Source organism: Girardinichthys multiradiatus, chromosome 4 (assembly GCF_021462225.1).
Source record: "Girardinichthys multiradiatus isolate DD_20200921_A chromosome 4, DD_fGirMul_XY1, whole genome shotgun sequence".
NCBI lineage: Eukaryota > Metazoa > Chordata > Actinopteri > Cyprinodontiformes > Goodeidae > Girardinichthys > Girardinichthys multiradiatus.
In genome coordinates this window covers 51,395,729-51,418,919 of record NC_061797.1, presented here as the reverse complement: position 1 = coordinate 51,418,919, position 23,191 = coordinate 51,395,729, and the positions used below count along the sequence as shown (strand labels likewise).

The window sequence follows — 23,191 nt, the reverse complement described above, 5'->3', positions numbered from 1 at the left end:
TGCTTGATTCCAGTTGTAGACAAAGTCTGCCTGATGAAGACTTGGTTCCACAAACAGTGAAATAATGTTTACTGCAGGTTTGCAGGAAGTTCATCCTCTTATCTTAAATCAGACACTAAGACAGATGGTGTCAAAACACCACTGAATCCCTGATGGCATCCAATTTCTTAGTAGAAAATGATCACAGACATAGAAGTATTAGTGTTGATGGAGTAAATGCATGACACAGAGCAAGAACCGGCTCTACATTCAGTTCGCACTGATTTAAATAAAATAATTTTCCATTATAAGCCAACAAAGCCTTAATTCACATACCTTAAAGGGATCTTTTTTGCTGTTATTTCAGCTAAACTGGTGTTTAGCTGGTGATACTGGTGCAGTATCATCTGCTCTGCATGACAAGATCTGGATGCAGGATGCATTTATGAATTAAATCTTTTATTTCACAACAACCAGACCATTTTAACGGGGTGTCGATCTTTGACATTAATTGTTCACTTGTGATTTTTCACAAACCTTTATGTGGACCTCTCTGTTCTGCACAGTTTACAGGTTGCTTTGGTTCAATGTTTCACCACTTCTGGCTTCAGATCGCACTTGTGCTCTCAGATTCATGTGACTATAACCTCCTCTCCAGAGGCTGTGCTGTCTGCAGACAATCGGAGTTGTCCCCCTGCCTGGCTCTAAATATTTCAGCAGCTTGTTGCAGGTTTTGGGTCAGTGTGTCAGTGAGCGAGGTTTTCTGACGGACTGCAGTCTGGTTTTGGAAAGTAAATCACTTAGATGCTCTTCAGAGCTGCAGATGGATGTTGGGTCATTCAAAACAAGAACATTTACACTAGCGTTGCGAGGTTTTATAATGTTTATTGAATGACTGCACCATGAATTCTGGTTTATTATTTGACCCAATGCTTAAAATATTAGCTGGGAACAGTTTGTACAAGTCTCTCTGCTTCTAACCAAAATGTCTACTTGAGAGTCTACAGAGTGCAGCTTGAGTTCAGCAGACTGACAGCTTTAGTTTCTGAGCCTGATGGTCTCGCTCTGAATGCTCCTCAGCCACCTGAAACAGAGAGGCTGAAACAGTCTGTGTGCGGGATGGATGGAGTCCTTCATGATGCGGAGGGCCCTTCCCTTGCATCGTGATGTGTAGAGGTCCAAGGTGGTGCGAAGACTGCTCCCCACAGTCCTCTGTGCAGCCTTTACCCTCCTCTGCAGAGCTTTCTTCTCAGCAGCAGAGCAGCTGCCGTGCCATATGGTGATGCAGCTACAGAGTATGCTCTCCACCGCACAGTGGTAGAAGCTCCTCAGGACTCAGCTCCCATGTCCAGCATTCCGCAGTTTCCTGAGGAAGTGTAGACACTGGTGAGGCTTCTTGCCCAGACGGGAAGTGTTGGCACTCCAGGTGAGGTCATTGGATATGTGGAGACCACTTCCACAGCTGCTCCTCCAATGTGCAGGGGAGGGAGAGGGCACTTGTCCCTTCTGAAATCCACCACCGTGTCCTTAGTCTTCTTCACATTGGTGCAGAAGTTGTTTTCTCTGCACCTCTGCACCAGGTGTTCCCCCTCCTCTCTGCATTTCGACTCATCATTATTCGTGATTCGCCCCACTACTGCTGTGTCGTCTGTGAACTTCACTAAATGACAGCTGGGATGTCTTGCCGAGCAGCAGAGTGAACAGGAGGGATGTTCAACACGCAGCCCTGGGGCGATCCAGTGCTGAGGGTGATGGAGGAGGAAACAGTGTTGTGGATCCTGACAGTCTGACAGGTGATCCTGACAGGTCTGTTGGTCAGGAAGTCCAAGACCCAGTTCCCCTTTATGGGACTCAGTCCAAGAGAAAAGGAATGTAGACTTGATAATCATCAGCATAACAATGACATACAATTTCCACACAATGGAACTCAAGGGAAGGAGAAACAGAGACAAAAGAAGGGGTCCCAGAATAGACCCCCGAGGAACCCCATAGCCAAAAGACACTGTAGGCGACACAATCCAATTAATGCTGACACAACAGGTTCTGTCAGTCAGGTAAGACCAAAACCTCTTCAAGGCTTTACCTTTAATACCAACACAGTGCTCAAGACGAGAAGTGTCATGATCCACTGTGTCACCCCACAGGTCCAAATGTTGAAGTCCACATTCTAAATATTTTCCAGTAGGTTACAGTGTCATCTTTCAAGACTAAATGTTTTTAATCTATAATGAAATTTGCCTGTTTTACTTTCTAAGCACGACCTGTCCCTCCCACCCATAGACTGCAGGAGATAGGCACCAGCTCCCCTGCGACCCACTATGGAAGAACCAGTAGAAAATGACTGACTGACTTTCTAAGCAGTGAAGGGCAAACTGATTGCAGCTGATCTACACAGAGGTCCGAGTGGTTAAAGAGGCACACATGTTTATATTTCTTCTTTTCGGTCTGCAAATGAAAAAAGATGAGAAAAACCTTGGATTTTTCTGAGTTTTGGTTGTTGAAGCTAAAACTGGGAAGTTCTTGTCCTCACAGTTGTAAAATGTATCCTTAATGATTCTGATTGTTTGGCCCAGATACCCGGCCCCGCTGCAGGACTGTTACTTGTTGAGGCGACTGTGGTTCAGTAGGAAGAGTAGTCATCTTGCAATCAGAAGGTTGTGGGTTTGATTCCAGCTTCCTCCTGCCATATGTTGATGTGCCCCTGGGCAAGGCACTTAACCTCAAGTTGCCTACCGATCGGTGTATGAATGTGTGAGCGTTAGTGAGTGCAATTGGGTGAACGTGGCTCTAGTGTAAAGCGCTTTGAGCGGTCTGTATGACTGGAAAAGCTCTATATAAGTTCAGTTCATTCACCATCTCTCTGAAGTTCATGAAGTGAATTTGTGTTTGCAGGAGAATTAATTCTGGTGAACAGTCAGAGGCTGCACCAGATAAACGACAGTGTCCGCCGCAGTGCATTTTTGCTGATGAAGGTTTTTGTTTTCCAGTTTTAGACTCAGATGATCAATGAAATCAACCGGATCCTTTATTTTTTCTTCCTCCGCTGCTGCATGCGTGACTTTGTGCACGTTCTTCAGGTTTTCCCCTCTAACACCTCGGTGTTGTGAGTCATGTGGTTGGAAACAGATCAGAGGAAGGCTCACTCTATGTATAAGTGTTATCTAACACCATCATAACAGAGAAAGTTTGACTGTTCTGTGAACTCCTGAAAATCTGATGTATTTTTGCTTCTTTGAGCTTCCAGGAGACACCAAAGCTTAAAGAGCATACTTTCAGTTTATCTTCATCTGAAATCGCAGATGGTTTCAGTTATGGTGTTAAAAGGATGATGGTAAACAATTACTGCTACTGTTTTAAGAAGGAAAGTAGCAGACGGATGCTGCTAATTAAAACATCTCAATGATAGTATATCATGAGAAGGTGTGAGCACCCCCATAAAAGCAGGAGGTTTAAAACCATGCTGCTACAATTGGTGTTTTCAAATGCTTGTTCAGGAGGAGGAGTTACTGCAAAGTCAGTGACTCCATGCAGTCGGCTGGGTTTCCTTAGATAGAAACATTTTGCCAGTTTGAATAATAATCAGGAAATAGTCTGATTACTAGTATTAACTTGGAACGGGTGGACATCTCAACAAATTCGCTATGAGGTCGGGGGCAAGTATCATGCTCAGCACCATGTTTGGAGGAAAGCAAACACAGGCTTTCAGCCACTACCTAGCACAGTGGTGGTGATTTGGGATAGTTTAGCAGCTATAAGATTTGGTCCAATATTTCTCCACAACAGTCTGAGAGACTGAAAGTCAGACAGAAAGCCTCTACTGAGAGCCACATCTGCTATAAGCTGGTTCTACAAGCTGCTGGATCATGGGGTGTGCTTAGTTATAGTTTAATAAATGATGTCAGTGTGGAATCTGTTGTGTTTTTTTGTACACTTGATGTAATGTTGTAACATGACAGTGGCCTGCTGTAGAAACATGCAGAGAAGGGCTACTGTCTTTCAAAAATGTTGAACATCAGCTCTAGACTTACCCAACTATTTTCTCTCCTCAGCTGGCTTCATTCTTTCATTATTTTGCATCATAATAATATATCCTGAATTTATGCACAATTACCTAATATAACTGAGTAAAAAAAAAAAACCCATTATTCTGTCTCTTTTCTGCCTTCCAGGCTTGTCAGCAGCTGTGAAGAAGACTCACTCTTGTAAGTTTACTTCTTTCATCGTCTGAATGGGGGCGGGGGGGGCTTATATATGGCTTTTCTTTAACAATGACTTCCCTTTCAGCCAGTCTTTTCAGCCATGAAGCTTAACCCCTGTTAACAGCAACACTCTCTAAATGAACAAAACACTACCTTGCCATACTCCAGAACCCAAGAATTTCTAGAATTGCGGCGCTCAAGGCGGCAGCAGGTTGGAGTGGCTCTACTACTTTTTATTGTGATTCATTTTTTAAGAGAAATAGGTCAAACACTATTTCATCATGGGAGAAGAAGTGGAGGTGGAGGTGGTGGTGGAGGTCTGCTATAAGACAAACCGCTACAGGAGATCCTTCCAGCCCACAGCCATCAGCATCTACAACGTCTCTTTGAAGAAACCTTCATAATATGAGCTACAACAACATTTAATTTCACTTAGGGATTAATAAAGGATTTTTGAATTGAATATATTTGAAATCTTATTCATAATTTAGCTGATTTGTTTCACACCACAAAGTTTGAGACCTATTTGTTTTTACGGAATGCCAGTGATGCTGAAATTTCTAGTTGTTTGCTGGGTTTTGGGCCCAGAACAGCATCTTTCAGGATGGAGAAAAGTCTGTGATGTCATACATTAAACCACAATGGAAGTTGTTTGTCTTTCCAAAATTTAAAATATACATGTAAAAATAATTTAATAAAGAAGAAAACATCATGTCAAACAGTGTGGTGTCTTTGGGACAACTGTTTATTGTTACTGTCAGGCAGGAGCATACGGCGCGGTGAGAAAAATTATGTTTCCTTTAATCTACAAATGACAAAACTTACAGGCAGGTGGCAACAGAGGCAGGAATGAAAGGAGGCAGGCTTTGGCAAACTGGCATGGATAAAAACAAAATAATTGGGCAAAGAATAAACAGAACTGAAGAGTATATACACTGCTCAAAAAAATAAAGGGAAGACTTAAACAACACATTATAACTCCAAGAAAATCAAACTTCTATGAAATCAAATTGTCCACTTAGGAAGCAACACTGATTGACAATCAATTTCACATGATGTTGTCCAAATGGAAAAGACAACAGGAGGAAATCTTTGGTGATTATCAAGACACTCAATAAAGGAGTGGTTCTGCAGGTGGGGACCACAGACCACTTCTCAGTACCGATGCTTTCTGGCTGATGTTTTGGTCACTTTTGAATGTTGGTGGTGCTTTCACACTCGTGGTAGCATGAGACGGACTCTACAACCCACACAAGTGGCTCAGGTAGTGCAGCTCATCCAGGATGGAACATCAATGGAAGCTGTGGCAAGAAGGTTTGCTGTGTCTGTCAGCGTAGTGTCCAGAGCCTGGAGGCGCTACCAGGAGACAGGCCAGTACACCAGGAGACGTGGAGGAGGCCGTAGGAGGGCAACAACCTAGCAGCAGGACCGCTACCTCCACCTTAGTGCAAGGAGGAACAGGAGGAGCACTGCCAGAGCCCTGCAAAATGACCTCCAGCAGGCCACAAATGTGCATGTGTCTGCACAAACAGTTAGAAACCGACTCCATGAGGATGGTATGAGGGCCCGACGTCCACAAATGGGGGTTGTGCTCACAGCCCAACACTGTGCAGGACGCTTGGCATTTGCCAGAGAACACCAGGATTGGCAAATTCGCCACTGGTGCCCTGTGGTCTTCACAGATGAAAGCAGGTTCACACTGAGCACATGTGACGTACGTGACAGAGTCTGGAGACACCGTGGAGAGAGATCTGCTGCCTGCAACATCCTTCAGCATGACCAGTTTGGTAGTGGGTCAGTAATGGTGTGGGGTGGCATTTCTTTCCATGTGCTCGCCATAGGTAGCCTGACTGCCGTTAGGTACCGAGATGAGATCCTCAGACCCCTTGTGAGACCATATGCTGGTGCGGTTGGTCCTGGGTTCCTCCTAATGCAGGACAATGCTAGACCTCATGTGGCTGGAGTGTGTCAGTGGTTCCTGCAAGATGAAGACATTGAAGCTATGGACTGGCCCGCCCGTTCCCCAGACCTGAATCTGATTGAGCACATCTGGGACATCATGTCTCGCTCCATCCACCAACGTCACGTTACACCACAGACTGTCCAGGAGTTGGTGGATGCTTTAGTCCAGGTCTGGGAGGAGATCCCTCAGGAGACCATCCGCCGTTTCATCAGGAGCATCTCCAGGAGTTGTAGGGAGGTCATAGAGGCACGTGGAGGTCACACACAATACTGAACCTCATTTTGACTTGTTTTAAGAACATTACATCAAAGTTGGATCAGCCTCTAGTGTGTTTTTCCACTTTAATTTTGTGTGTGACTCCAAATCCAGGCCTCCAGTGGTTAATATATTTGATTTCCATTGAGGATTTTTGTGTGATTGTGTTGTCAGCACATTTAACTTTGTACAGAACAAAGTATTCAATGTGAATATTTCATTCATTCAGATCTAGGATGTGTTATTTAAGTGTTCCCTTTATTTTTTTGAGCAGTATATATGGCATGGTAGAGGTGAAACAGGGGGACTGATTGGCATGAACAGGTGGACCGGATGAAGCTAATTACCATCTGAGGCATGGTGAAGAATCAAGAATCTTTGTCATTATGGACCCATAATGAAATTTCTTGTCGAGACACTCGGCTCAGAATGCACATAGATAAAAGAAACACTCAAATAAAAAATATAAGGCACGTCAGAAGGAGAATTGGAGTATTTATAGCAGCTGAAAACATCTCTAAAGAGAAGTATGAAATATGTACATGGGGATGTAGCATGAAGTATTTCCATAAAGTGCAGCTTGTGTTGGAGGATACTATGAACAGACATTGATCAGTAAATGGACTATTGAGTGTCTACAAGGGGCTATTGCCTTTACAGCGTTGGGAAATAAACTGTTTTTAAGTCTGTTTGTTTTGGATTTAATGCAGCTGAACTACCATCCTGATGGAAGTGGGACAAACAGCTCATAGCCTGGGTGGGTGGGATCTGTGGCAATGCATCTGGCCTTCTGCTGAACCTGTGTAACATAAACCAAGTCCAGATCTGGCAGATGGCAACCCACAATCCCCTGTGCTGTCTTCACCACCCGTGCTAAGTCTTTCCTCTCCTGTGCCGTGCAGCTGCTGTACCACACTGTCATGCTGAGACACAGGAGGCTGTCCACCGCGGTCCTGTAAAAGTTTGTTAGCAGCTGAGGTGTAAAAACAAAAACATGAATGAGCTGAACAGAGAAGCAAGAACACAATCTAACCAAAGGAATCTCCTACAGAACATAAAACTAAAATGCATCATGATCAGAACACGAAACTAGACTAAAAGGAATTGAACGAAAGCACCACATGGAAACATGAACAAGGTCCAAAACAAAACTCCAACACCTTAAAATCATCAGTTACACCATAATTGTACCATGAAACTGTTGGGACCCACAGCCATGGATTTCAACATTAAACTCCGGTACGGACTTTTCTGGAACTTTCGAAATAAAGAGCATTAACCTTCTTCAGGCACAGCCAGGAGACGGGATATCTGTGGACTTCCTGTGACGTCACTACCCAAATAAAAGCACAGCTGTTGCTACATCCGCCCTCTTCCACACAGCCTTCCAGAGGGACCGATAGGGGAGAAAAGCGCGTTGATGTCTCTTTGCTGGCAAACAGACATAAACTCTTCAACTGGATCCAAGGATGTCATACGGTCATCGATCATATGCAAAGATAAGTACAAATGAAATACTTTCTGTGTATCTGGTATTTTCATTCATGAACGGGGGTAATTAATGTACAAGCATTGCTTGACATTCTCTCCGAGACCTGTAGGAGCAAACGGTGTTCAAGAGAAACCCCCTGCAAAGACGCAATCTCCCAGTCTGGAAGAAGACAGCAGAGACCGCAGCGGACAGGACGGTCCGCCCAGCTACAGCTCCAGAGCTAACCCTTTTGTTCACATAGCGAACGCACCTTCAACCCCTGAGGTTAGCTTGTTGACTGTGGACGTTTCTTCAAACTTCGCCCTTGGACAACATTTCCTCACCACGGTTCATGAGGTTAAGTGTTTTGGGCAGACAGATTTAGAATGAAATGATCTAAACGTTTTTCATTTTATGAAGTTTTGTTTGTGTTTAACTCAGCTATCTTGGTGCTAGCAGGCTATCTGCAGCACACGTGTTCAGGTTTTGTTCTTTGTGTGTTTTTAAAGTTAAGACAAACTTTACTTGAAGGGTGATTTTAAACAGAACATTGATCATAACGCGCCGTCCGCGCTTATGCATTTTAACCCTTTTATTAACGGTATTTTAAAGGTATGTGTTGATTCTGGTGCTAAGCTATTAGCTTCTTTTGTTAGCTCAAATGCTAACCGGTAAGAACACGTGCTTGCTACTAAAGAGTATTTAACAGAAAGGTTGTTAGTTTTCAAGCTAGTGAATAATAGTCCCTGAACATCATTTTACTAAATTTGATAACTAAGTAAACAACATTAAGCCCCATTTTTCCAGAAAGATTTGGCTCTTTTCCAAAATATTCCTTTAATAATATTTCTTTAAATATTATTTCAATAAATAAAGGCAGCTAATGAGACACCGTTGAGAATTAGTCATCCAGGAGGTTGGTTTTATTCAGCAGATCATTATTTAAAACATTATTTTATTAAAATAATATTTGATCTTACATTGTGAATGGTTGTCTAAACGTTTGCTGATTATTGTCTAAGTTGGTTCCAAGACTAACTTAACTTCACTTCCAGATTCTTCAAGATAATCCTTGGTTCTCAAACATAAACATTGCATGGTAATGTTACATCACTCTTTTGGTCATAATTTCTAATCATCTTTAATCAACTTGTTTATATTGTACATAGTCCATTAGTCTTCATTATTCTTTAATTCTGCTTGGTAGTTTAGTTGGATTGTTTTAGCAAAGTAAAGAGTTTGTTGATTGAAATATGTTTGACTTTGAGTTGACTTATTTTTGTTAATAAATTCTTGTATTTTAAGAAATTGTGTGAATTTATTCCATATATGTGCAGAGTTTATGCTGTTCAATAATGTCAGAGCTCGTCTCACACCTTTCTATTTTATCCTAATACCATCGCCTTACTGGGCTGGTATTCACAGGACAACCCTTAACAGACCCAAATATTATTTGATAAAATATTAATATTAAATAATATTATCAGATTCATAATCACAACAAAACGCTTCTTGCAGTGTTATAATATAGAGTTAATTGCTTTGAAATAAAAAAAATGACAGTAATTTTAAGTGCTGCGCATGTTTTGACATGTGTATGGTTCTGTGGTTGGAACCAACCATTTTAATTTTCATAAATTTTAATGAAGAAAAATTGTTTCCAAATACAAAGATGGAAACTTTCTCTTGGAATAAATTACATCTGTATTCAGAGGTTTACGTACAGAAAATGAAGAAATATTTGCCCCTCAGATTTCCTCCGTCACACTTGAATGTTTTAGACAATAAAACAAAACATATCCTGAGTAAATACAAAATGCACTTTTCAAACAATGATTTCAAGAGAAAAATGCTCTCCAAACTGTTGTGATTATGAATCTGAGAATATTATTTAATATTAATATTTTAATATTGTATTAAATAATATTTGGGTCTGTTAAGGGTTGTCCTGTGAATACCAGCCCAGTAAGGCGATGGTATTAGGACAAAATAGAAAGGTGTGAGACGAGCTCTGACATTATTGAACAGCATAAACTCTGCACATATATGGAATGAATTCACACAATTTCTTAAAATACAAGAATTTATGAACAAAAATAAGTCAACTCAAAGTCAAACATATTTCAATCAACAAACTCTTTACTTTGCTAAAACAATCCAACTAAACTACCAAGCAGAATTAAAGAATAAAGAAGATTAATGGACTATGTACAATATAAACAAGTTAATTAAAGATGATTGATAATTATGACCAAAAGAGTGATGCAACATTACCATGCAATGTTTATGTTTGAGAACCAAGGATTATCTTGAAGAATCTGGAAGTGAAGTTAAGTTAGTCTTGGAACCAACTTAGAAAATAATCAGCAACATTTAGACAATCATTCACAATGTAAGATCAGATAAAATATTATTTTAATAAAATAATATTTTAAATAATGATCTGCTGAATAAAACCAACCTTCTGGATGACTAATTCTCAACGGTGTTTCATTAGCTTCCTTTATTTATTAAAATAATATTTAAAGAAATATTATTAAAGGAAATGGTCAAATATTTAAGGAGGTATTTTGGAAAAGAACCAAATTTTTCTGGAGAAATGCAAAGTATGCAAAATGTGCGACCAAAATGGATGGCCCCAACAATTTATTCAAATAATATTTAAAGAAACATTATTAAGGGAATATTTTGGAAAGGAGCCAAATCTTTCTGGAGAAATGGGGCTTAATGGTGTTTCATTAGCTGTTAGCAGTTAAAGCTAGCAAAAGAAGCTAATAGCTTAGCACCAGAATCAAACACACACCTTTAAAATACCGTTAATAAAAGGGTTAAAATGCATAAGAGCAGACGGCGCGTTATGATCAATCTTCTGTTTAAAGGTTTGTCTTAACTTTAAAAACACACAGAACACAAAACTGAACGTGTGCTGCAGATATTCTGCTAGCACTAAGATAGCTGAGTTCAACACAAACAAAACCAAACTTCATAAAATGAAAAACGTTCAGATCATTTCAATCTAAATCTTTCTCTATTACTCTGCCCAAACCTAACCTCTGACCCATGCTGAGGAGGAGTTGTCCGGGTGACGACGAAGTTTGAACAAACTCTGTGAACAAAGGGTTAGCTTCCAGCTAACCTCTGGAGCAGTGGCTGGGTGGCCCATTCTGTCCGCTGACCACACTGCACGTTACCATGGTGATTCTGCTCTTGTTGTCGTCCTTTCAGACTGGGAAAAACGCTCCACTCGGCTTGTAGAGACAGCGTCTCTACTGGGGACTTCTCTGGGACATTGTTTGCTTCTGCAGGCCTCTGAGAGAAAGTAAAGCAATGCTTATACCTTAATTTCCCCTTTTTATGAATGAATACCGGGTACACAAACAGTAATTCATCCGTATTTAACTTGTGCATAAGATCGATGATCGTATGACATCCTTGGATCCAGTTTGAAGAGTTTATGTCTGTTTGCCAGCAAAGAGACATTAGCGCGCTGTCTCCCCTATCCTGATGATCACCAGTGTGGAAGAGGCAGGATGTAGCAAGAGCGGTGGTTTTATTTGGGCAGTGATGTCACAGGAAGTCCACAGTTACCCCGTTTCTTGGCTGTGCCGGAAGTAGGTTAATGCAAATTATTTTTAAAGTTCCAGGAAAGTTTGTACTGGCCTTTCACATTGTAACCATGGCTGTGGGTGCCAACAAAACCAATCTGGCCCTGTGTGAAAAAGTAACTTATTCCATTGTAAATCATAAATCAACTAGCATAACCTCTGCCTTATTACTACCAGACCTTCATAATTAATAAAATCGCTTAGACAGGTTCTATCTAAGCAATAAATCGCTTAGATAGAACCTGTCTGACAACATGAAGAAGACTAAACGTTCTCAAAAAATAACACATCATGTCCCAACCTGAAGAAATTCAACAACAGATGGATTGCAAAGCCATTGTAGAGGCCTTGGGACTCTGAGAACCACAGTGAGAGCCATCATTCACAAATGAAGAAAACCTGGAACAGTGGCGAACATTCCCAGGAGTTGCTGACCTACCAAAGATACTCCAAGAGTGCATCTACTCACTCAGGAGGTTACAGAAGAACTTTGAACAGTATCTAAAGCACCGCATGCCTCTCCTGCCTCAGTTAGGGTCAGAGTTCATGATTCAACAATAAAAAAGAGAGACTGGGCAAAAATGGCCTCCTGGGAGAGTTCCAAGGCTGACCCAAAAGAACACAAGGACCCGCCTCATATTTTCCAAACAAGCATCTTGATGATCATTCAGACTTTTGGGAGACTATTCAGTGGACCGACAAAAGCCTTTTTAGAAGGTATGCATCCTGTTACATCTGGTGTAAAACTAACACAGTATTTCAAAAAGTTTTTTTTGCCTACAGTCAAACATGGTGGAGGTAGTGTGATGATCCGGGACTGCTATGCTGCTTCTTTACTTGGATGGCTTGCCGTAACTGATAAAAGCATGAATACTGTTGTCTATCAGAAAAAGGACAAATGTCATAGTTCAATTTGGTGGTGGATCAGAGGTGCAGGACGAGCAGAGACAGTTGGTGAGATGATCACTCTTTAATGAGGTGACCCAAATTACAAGTGCCAGTGCAGGCTTAACAGGAGATCCAGGTAACAAAGTTCATGAAAAAAGCCCTGGTTCCTGGATCGCAGCACAAACTTCAACGAAGCTAAGCAAGACCGGCTAAATAAGACTAAATAAGGCTAAGGACACTGCGTGGAACAAAGGACAAAGACGAACTTAAATGCAGACGAAGGTGGACATGAAACAATAGGGCTGGTAATCAGGGAAAACAGACACAGGTGTGGATCAGGCGTGCGAGGAGACAGAGGGGCAGGTGAACCTTATTAGGGATGGTCGAGAACATGAGGAGCCAGACAAGACAAACTGTAAGCAACCCCAAGGAAACCAGAACACAGATCTGAGAATAAAACTAATAGAACAAAACCTATTCAATTCAATTCAGTTTATTTATATAGCGCCAATTCACAACACATGTCGTCTCAAGGCTCTTCACAGTCAGGTTCATACATTCCAGTTAATCGTAACCATTGAACAGTGCAGTCAGATTCAGTTATTTATTCAAATGTGCCACTTTCTTACTTTTTGTGTTTTTTATTGTATATTTCTGTTATTTTCGGGCCATGTTGTGTCTTTGTTTTGGGATCTTGTATCTCTTTTTTACTTTGGTATTTTCCTTGGTCTCTATCTGTTCTCTTCGTTGTAAAAGACGGTTTTTATTTGTTCTTGCATGGAATCTGCAGCATATTGCTTTTCATTCTGGTTCTTGTTTTATATTTAAATAAATCTTTGGATGTTTTGGTATTTCTTGAAAAGCCCAAAAGAAAAATAATGTGGTTTTTGTGTTCTGATTGGCTCAGAGACATGTGGGCAGGATGTTCAGATTGGTAGGGGCGTGGCCAGAGTGATGATGTCACAGTCACATGGATGCTCATGCTGTGCAGAGCAGCCTGAGGATGACAGAGCTGGAAGAGAGCTGCTGCAGATCACACGCAGAGCTCTGCGTCGCTCCCTCCATCAGTCTGGATTATAAATATGTATTTTGTCATTTCTGCCATGAAAGGTAAGTTCAGATGCTTTATTCTCTCGCTGCTGTGAGTTTTGTCAGAAATCTGCGGAGATGTTCCCCTCTGGCTCCGGATGTTTTGCAGCTCATGCTGTCAGCTCTGTCTCGGGCTGCGCTGTGTGAACCCGGGGCTGATTGCAGACAGTGGAGCCCGGCAGCACCGCGCCTGGTTATTTTGGGAGTCAGACTTTAAAGGAGAGTGTGATGTGAGACGATGTGTGTTGGACAGGAGGAGGATGTGAGACATGAATGTTCTGGAAGTGCTTCTCAGATCTGTGTGAATCCTAGCTGCCAGAATCTGATCTGGATCTCATGGCTTATATGTTCAGAAGTTTTTTAAAAGCTTTGTGACTGATCCAACTATTAGGTTCTGACTGAAAAATATCAATAGATTTTGCATCAACCGTTCCTAATTGTTAATATGATTTTAAGTACAGATTATGAGACAAATAAAGTGTCTCTGTCCAGACTTCAGTCATAATTGGAGTCTCAACTGGATCTTGAAGCATTGTGACATTCTTGGTGCAGATTCTGGTTTTAGGGTAAATTTCTGATTCCATCATTTTCCTGCTTGTTCGTTTTTATTGTCAGTTTGCATTTTGCGTTTCTTCACTACTTTTCAGTCTTTGAGTTGAACTTAAGTCATTTTGTGTTCATTTTTTGAGTATATATCATTCCCTGCATGGTGGGTTTCATGTCTGTTTTGCACCAAAATGAGGTCATTAGGTGTCACTGCAGTTATTTGAGAATAAATGACATTTGTGTCTGTTTAGATTTGTGCCATTATCTCCATGTGATGTACACATTTGTATATTTCTAAATATTAGTTTGCTTACACTCACTGTGGCCTGACGTTTTACGTATTGGTTTGACGCATACTTTCAATACTCTCATACTTTCAAAATCAACGCCTGGAGCTGGACTGAAATTTTCAGCCGCTCACATGGACGAGCCAACTGTGTTCTTTAGAAACATTTGATGGCCAAAAGAGACAAAAATTGAGCTGTTTGGTCCCAAAGAGAAAAAATAGTTTTGGAGGAGTCAAGGCTTGTCAAAGCTTAAGATCACTGTAATGGCTGTAAAGCATGGTGGTGCTAGCATCATGCTGTGGGGCTGTTTGGCTACCAGTTGTACTGTTGCATAAGACTATGTAAACTGAATAATGAAGAAGGACCACCTCCAAATTCCACAACTTTACCCCAAATCAGCTCAAATGAATGAATGGATTTTGGTTATCTTTTGTTCTCATGTTGATAAACTGTGGAAGTTTTCGATGGAGGACACTGTCTTTAATTTCAAAAACAGAAAAACAATTCAAAAATGGTTGTCTTTCTGATCAGAACATTAAACTGATAGTCCAGGCTTTTCTGACTTGGGGTACTGTTGTGAGGATATGATCAATCAATATGTTACCTGCAGTAGATTATTTTTCTAGTGCCTCCAATTTAATGGAATCAAGACTTTTCCAGCTGATAGTCGGAGAGGGACCAAGTCATAGATAATCTTCTTCCAAGTTCAGACAGGTCCCTGGCCACATTTCAGGCTTCAAACATAAAGATATAAAATTTAAATTTTTTGTGAAGAATCAACAACAAGTGGGACAAAATCGTGAAGTGGAATGAAATTTATTGGATGTGTCAAACTTTAACAAATAAAAAACTGAAAAGTGGGGCGTGTAATATTATTCAGCCCCTTTATATTCAGTGCAGCAAACTCACTCCAGAAGTTCAGTGAGGATCTCTGAATGATCCAATGTTGTCTCAAATGACTGATGATGATAAATAGGATCCACTTGTGTGTAATCAAGTCTCCGTATAAATGCACCTGCTCTGTGATAGTCTCAGGGTTCTGTTCAAAGCACAGAGAGCATCATGAAGACCAAGGAACACACCAGGCAGGTCCGAGATACTGTTGTGGAGAAGTTAAAAGCTGGATTTGGATACAAAAAGATTTCCCAAACTTTAAACATCCCAAGGAGCACTGTGCAAACAATCATATTGAAATGGAAGGAGTATCAGACCACTGCAAATCTACCAAGACCCGGCCGTCTCTCTAAACTTTCATCTGGAACAAGGAGAAGACTGATCAGAGATGCAGCCAAAAGGCCCATGATCACTCTGGATGAACTGCAGAGATCTACAGCTGAGGTGGGAGAGCCTGTCCATAGGACAACAATCAGTCGTTCACTGCACAAATCTGGCCTTTATGGAAGAGTGGCAAGAAGAAAGCCATTTCTCAAAGATATCCATAAAAAGTCTTGTTTAAAGTTTGCCCCAAGCCACCTGGGAGACACACCAAACATGTGGAAGAAGGTGCTCTGGTCAGATGAAACCAAAATTAAACTGTTTGGCCACAATGCAAAATGATATGTTTGGCAACACATCTCATCACCCTGAACACATCATCCCCACTGTCAAACATGGTGGTGGCAGCATCATGGTTTGGACCTGCTTTTCATCAGCAGGGACAGAGAAGATGGTCAAAATTGATGGGAAGATGGATGGGGCCAAATACAGGACCATTCTGGAAGAAAACCTGTTGGAGTCTGTAAGAAACCTGAGTCTGACGGAGATTTATCTTCCAACAAGACAATGATCCAAAACATAAAGCCAAATCTACAATGGAATGGTTCACAAATAAACGTATCCAGGTGTTGGAATGGCCAAGTCAAAGTCCAGACCTGAATCCAATCGAGAATCTGTGGAAAGACCTGAAGACTGCTGTTCACGAACGCTCTCCATCCAACCTCACTGAGCTCCAGCTGTTTTGCAAGGAAGAATGAGCAAGAATTTCAGTCTCTTGATGTACAAAACTTATAGAGACAAACCCCAAGAGACTTGCAGCTGTAATTGCAGCAAAGGGTGGCGTTACAAAGTATTAATGCAAGGGGCTGAATAATATTACACGCCCCACTTTTCAGTTCTTTATTTATTAAACAAGTTTGACACATCCAATAAATTTCATTCCACTTCACGATTGTGTCTCACTTGTTGATTCTTCACTAAAAATTAGAATTTTATATCTTTATGTTTGAAGCCTGAAATGTGGCAAGAGGTTGAAACGTTCAAGGGGGCCGAATACTTTCGCAAGACACTGTACAAAAGATATGAAATGGTGGAGAGGCAAAAATGGCAAGCAGCTTCTGGGAAAAAAAAACTACCCACAGCTAAAGTCCAGGGACCTGTCTGAACTTGGAAGAAGTCTATCTATGACTTGGTCCCTCTCCGACTATCAGCTGGAAAAGTCTTGATTCCGTTAAATTGACCAGTTCAAGGGGGCCGAGTACTTTCGCAAGGCACTGTAGTTGTAGTTGTTTCTTACCCACCTTGGTCAGCATGTAATGGAAGCATCTACAGCAGGACGTATATATTCATACACACCAGGTGTCAGTTTCTACCCGTTTTGACAGCTGATACTAAAAGTAATTTTATTTAACCTACTGGTGGTCTTGTCAGGAAATGTTATTTGGCTCCTATAAGAAATATCCACTAGCAGGAGGTAATTGATGCAAATCCTAAAGTACAAAGAAAAATAAGAGTTTTAGCACATGGGAATAAAACCTGTTTGTACGAGATGACTGTGCATAGGTACAAAATGGGTGTGTGGATAAACATTGGGTAAAATTAGATCGCAGTGGTTTCTGAAGGGGCAAAATGTGAACCTGACTGGACAGCTTGATATGGTATCATAAACATGTGTTTTCATTGAAGCAAATGTGCAACAAGAGTAAGATATTTACTGCTAATAACCTCTTACCTGAACCCCACTTCATTAAATCAGAAGTGTCCCTTGAAGATAAAGTAAACTCCTCTTGAATATTGTTGTTAATTCATCAGAGTACATGTGAGTTTTGCTCCAGTCTGACCATTAATCTCCAGAATGTTTTAGTGGCCACAATCTTTGCACATGTGTGTTTAGTTTGTTTTTAGCTGTCTTGTCCAGAGTTACAGTCTGTGAGGAGAAAACAGCAGCAGGCGGCGTTTAGCTAGCTTGTTATGTCAGAGGATTACACCAGCCAAGAGATTATTTAACTGTTACTGGGAGGAGGAGGAGGAGGAAGAGGAGAAGGTGACATCATTAAGAAATGTCTTTTTATAACAAAAAATAGTCTACAGCTCTCATCCTATATTTATAGGATGAAGGTGAAGTTTCATAATTTGCTTTAAATTTGAAATTCCTTTGGTTTAACAGGTTAAACAGATTTAAATTAATCTTTTTTGCTGTAATAAAATTCACTACAATAAATGTATTTCCTACAAAATGAAACATAGCGGTTTTATCCCTTGGCATTTTCCAGTAATAATTAACTGTAAATGAAATGCTGTTTAAAGTGTGACAAAGAAAGTAAAAAAAACTAGTCATATTTTAACAATATTACAAAAAAGCCTTGAGTAACATGAGAGTTATGTGATGAAACATCAACTATTAATGACAATCATGTTTAAACAAACGGATATTGCCTAAAAACCTGCAGGACAACTGATCTTTTTCAGGATTTATCCACATCCCTTTACAACTGGTCACCCGCTGTTGTTATTCAGGATTTATTTGCTCCCTCATATAAATTGATACAGTCATCCAGGAATTATTTATGGCCTCTGTGGGCTTTGGTTCATATGTACTCATTTCTTAAGCCTCTTTATTAATTAATCCAGTTTGCTTGAGGTGTGTTCAAGTGCTCCCTCTATTTACTGACCTCCATCTTCTGTTTGCAGCAGCTTTTTGTTTTGGAGGAAATGTTCTGCAGTCGTAAGAAAGGATTCAGAAACTAAAGGAAGACTTCAGCTGCAGCAGGAGATAAAGCAGGAGACTGTTTTTGTTGGTGCAAGGAAACCTTGACATGCTTCAAATGCTAGGCACCATCTCTGCAGCCCTCTTTGATCTGGGCTTTGAGGAACATTATTATTTCTTTAGAGCTCAGTTGGAGGTAATTTATCCGTCAGGAAATCGTTTTGCCTGAGCTTTAGCATTTTTGGAGTGAACAGTGGTGGCTGTCGTGAAGTTCTTCCTGCTCATTAGGCTCCGCTTAGCGCCACTATCCTGTTAATTAGACTTTCTGCTGAAGTATCTGAGTGCAGTGTCCTCGGAGAACAGTTTTTAAAGTTCACATGTTCATCTGCAGCTTGGGTATCATCATTTTAGATGCAGAATGAAAGGCCTGCTTTAAGCTGCTGCAGTGCAACAATAGCTGTTTATGGGCTCACGTGCCTGCAAGTCCTTGGATAAAGGTTTCCATAAAGTGTCCATACTGCCATAAAATAATATGAATAACCTTGTTGCTTTCACAAGATTTAAGAGGGGAAGTAGCAGCCAGGTGCTGCCTGATTAAATGCATTGATTAATCATCTGCAAGTACCACAACTTCAGGAGTTTGGGAGGTTTTTCAAATACAGGTGAAGCCATGTGTGTGTTAATAAAATCCCAATCTGGACACAAATCAATAGTAATGACATAAAAGGTCTGAGATGAATGACTGTGCTTGACCATTCCAAGCTCTATAAGTGAGAACATAAATCTTGAAGTGTTCTCTGGACTGGAAGGGAGCCAGTGGATCTGGATGATAGTGGTGTGACATGAGGAAGTTTTGGTGATTTGGTCAGATGTCTGACAGCAGCGTTCTGTACAACCTGCAGATGTGGGGACAGATCTTTGACATAGTGGATGACAGTATTTTATCATCTCAACTACAGAACCAAGTGGGTCATTCTCTCTTCCTCTACCTCATGGGGTTCCACAGGACTCTTAGGTCCCCTGCTTTTTATCGGCTCCCTTTGAGTTCAATACTCAGGAAGCATGGGATATTTTTTCATTGCTACGTTGATGACAGTCAGGTGTATATAACACCTAAAATAGAAGCCCCCTCAGTTGAACCACTACTGTTGTCATGGTCCAGTTAGATTTCAACTTGATAACTGTGATGCCCTCTACCTTGGAGTCCCCCCTCTCCGGTCGGTCCAGAAAGCTGCTGCTAGGCGTCTAACTGGAGTTGGTAAGAGGGAGCACATTACCCCCACTCTGGCTTCCGGCCACTAGCTGCCTGTGCATTTTAGAGTTAATTTTAAGAGTCTCCTATTTGTTTTTAAAGATTTACATGGTCTTAACCCATCTTACCTCACTGAGCTGCTTCACCCATATTCTCGTGCTAGTTGCCTCCGGTAAGCTGATCATATGCTGCTGGAGGTGTCGAGGTCTCACAGGAGGCTCAGAGGGGACAGAGCCTTCAGTGCTGCTGCTCCCAGTTTATGGAATGACCTCCCTTTGCATATTAGACGCGCCCATCTTGTCCAACTCTTCTAAGAACACATTTTTATTTCTTGGCTTTTGGCACAGCCTGAGACTTGTTTTTGCTGCATAAGACTTTGCAGACAAGGTTATAGGACCAAGAGTTTCCAATCTAGAATTACATGCTTTTCTGGAACACAAACAAGAATTTAAATGAATTTCAGAAAAAATATTGAGTGATTTTAGCTTTTTACACAGTCCAGTGCTTCCTCTAGGATTTTTTAAAATCATGGCGGTGGGCTGCGGAGTGGGAGGGGGGAGGTGTACGTCGTGCTGTTCAAAATGTATCTGAAACATTATGCATTAAAGTAAAAGTTATATTAATTAACTACATCATTGTCATTCAAATGCAACAAATGTCCACTCCAAGTTCCTTGGAGCCCGAAGGAAGCATGCGCGAGAGAGGTACATTGGTTGACCCGGCCGGAGCAAGACGGACCAGAATGGAATAGAAAATTAGAGTTGTTCCGTAATTTGGCAGAAAACTACGGAGAGCATGTCCGTCGACGGTGACGTTCGGAGTAGTCACGGAGAATGTGGAACCATTAATTAACATAACAACAGAGTTGCTCCGTCGGTCGGAACGGAACAGAGCAAGAACGGAGGATGTTGTATTCTTTCACCTCCCTACAAACAACTATGGCAGCTTCCCAGGCAGGAAGGAGCCAGCGGTGTTGGTTTTTTAAAATAAAGTCAATTTTAAGGTTTCATAATATTTAAACTCTCTGATTATGGTTTTATATATATATATATATATATAAATAAAAAAAACTTGGAAGTGTGAAGGAGGTATTTTGCCGATCAATTACATGTAGCGGAAACCCTGCAGTTTAAGCATTCACGTAAGACGTGCAGACATGTCCTCCCTGACATCCAGGGATAAAACCATCTGCCAATAGCTCATAAAGACCATTAATCATTAGATATCTTTTTCTGACTGCTGCCCCTTTTAAACAGTTTGGTAGAACATGGTGCAGACAGAATAACGTTTCACGGACACTTCCATTACTGGCATAGAAAAGATTTTCACTTAGTGAAAAATCGCAAAAGCATTTCAGTCCACAGTCATAATAAATTCTGTGTAACAAGATTTTATGAGTCAATTCTACTAGCATAGATTCAGGCTGCAGAACACTGTCCCAGTCTGCAGTAGAGGTGACCAATCAATTTACCAACTGTAACTGATGAACAAGCTGCTGCTTCGTCTGCTGACTGGCTGCATTGCAGCACCATGTGTGTCGCCATATGTCTGCCGTTGGAAGATCCTCACTGAAACTGGCTTTAACACGGGGAAAAAATAGATTAAAGGGCTGGGCCTGTTGGCTGCAGGAGGTTAGGGTCGACCACAGCTGCCTGTAAGCAGCACAGTCAGTCCCTTAGTTGGAGCTGGGGCCTTTTGTTGCATTCAAAAAGGGATCTGGGATTCAGAAATGTGGATTAGAGTCTGTTGTTGCATTTGATGGAAAGAATAGCCCTTTCTGCTCCTTTTGCACTGCTGAACTATGAACAGGAGAAGATCTTAGTCAGCCTATGTAGTCTGGAGATTAAACTCAGAAAGTGATTTATCTTGTTATAGTTGGCATAAATGAGTAAAGAATTTTCTCCTAAACATATGACCTTGTTACAGTCTTACTCCATCTTAGATCTCCTCTCATTGCTACAGTACACAGCCTGGGAAGACATGATGAGAAGGATCACTGCTTCATCTGAAAGGAGAAATGATGAAAACGAGAGCGAGCCTGCTTAAAGGTCCAGCAACCCTGAGCTCAAAGGGATTCAGTCACACAGCGGCTCTGCATGCTCTGCTGTTTGACGAGTGTTTTCGCTACAGAGTTGAGAGGAGAACATGAAAGTCTTTAGTTTGGTTGATGGATGCAGCTCTGACGGCTGACGAGTCATTAAAACGAGTTTCTCTTCAGATTGAGTCATGTTAACGCTCACCAGAGAGGAAGAAGAGTGCGGCGTTACATCGTTCTTTCTAAATGAGCTACATCATTTATAAATAAATAGATAGATAGACATTTTGAGACCGGAGCCACGGGGCTAGAATGTTAAACCCTCACCCACCTGGTGTGATGCTGTTTAAACACAATGTGGGCTTTTTTAAGGAACCAAGTGGTGATACCTGGTAACGTATACTTAATGTAATTTATCAGAGGTAATCTAAAAGAGGTTGCAAAGTATGAATGACAACCCACAAAGTAAAAGTAATAATGTGTCTGCAGAGATGTTAGCTGCCCTTTTCCTGACCCTTGACCCATTCAAGTTCTGGATGGAGGGACGGTCAGCTCTGGTGATCCTCTCTGAAGACCTACAGGTCCCTTCTCAAAATATTAGCATATTGTGATAAAGTTCATTATTTTCCATAATGTCATGATGAAAATTTAACATTCATATATTTTAGATTCATTGCACACTAACTGAAATATTTCAGGTCTTTTATTGTCTTAATACGGATGATTTTGGCATACAGCTCATGAAAACCCAAAATTCCTATCTCACAAAATTAGCATATCATTAAAAGGGTCTCTAAACGAGCTATGAACCTAATCATCTGAATCAACAAGTTAACTCTAAACACCTGCAAAAGATTCCTGAGGCCTTTAAAACTCCCAGCCTGGTTCATCACTCAAAACCCCAATCATGGGTAAGACTGCCGACCTGACTGCTGTCCAGAAGGCCACTATTGACACCCTCAAGCAAGAGGGTAAGACACAGAAAGACATTTCTGAACGAATAGGCTGTTCCCAGAGTGCTGTATCAAGGCACCTCAGTGGGAAGTCTGTGGGAAGGAAAAAGTGTGGCAGAAAACGCTGCACAACGAGAAGAGGTGACCGGACCCTGAGGAAGATTGTGGAGAAGGGCCGATTCCAGACCTTGGGGTACCTGCGGAAGCAGTGGACTGAGTCTAGAGTAGAAACATCCAGAGCCACCGTGCACAGGCGTGTGCAGGAAATGGGCTACAGGTGCCGCATTCCCCAGGTCAAGCCACTTTTGAACCAGAAACAGCGGCAGAAGCGCCTGACCTGGACTACAGAGAAGCAGCACTGGACTGTTGCTCAGTGGTTCAAAGTACTTTTTTCGGATGAAAGCAAATTCTGCATGTCATTCGGAAATCAAGGTGCCAGAGTCTGGAGGAAGACTGGGGAGAAGGAAATGCCAAAATGCCAGAAGTCCAGTGTCAAGTACCCACAGTCAGTGATGGTCTGGGGTGCCGTGTCAGCTGCTGGTGTTGGTCCACTGTGTTTTATCAAGGGCAGGGTCAATGCAGCTAGCTATCAGGAGATTTTGGAGCACTTCATGCTTCCATCTGCTGAAAAGCTTTATGGAGATGAAGATTTCATTTTTCAGCACGACCTGGCACCTGCTCACAGTGCCAAAACCACTGGTAAATGGTTTACTGACCATGGTATCACTGTGCTCAATTGGCCTGCCA

General features: G+C 41.4%; 1 protein-coding gene across 2 annotated transcripts in view; it reads left to right on the top strand.

Annotated features, from left to right (window-relative positions):
• Positions 1–23,191, top strand: part of LOC124867575 (nuclear receptor ROR-alpha A-like) — a 109,532-nt gene that overhangs the window by 63,160 nt on the left and 23,181 nt on the right. Inside the window, exon 2 of one of the 2 annotated variants that reach the window (XM_047364093.1) lies at positions 4,149–4,181. In XM_047364093.1, coding sequence (XP_047220049.1) covers positions 4,149–4,181 — 33 coding nt within the window. Of the gene's footprint in view, positions 1–4,148; positions 4,182–13,339; positions 13,471–23,191 lie in introns of those variants that run through there. The other variant, XM_047364094.1, reaches the window with a different exon arrangement.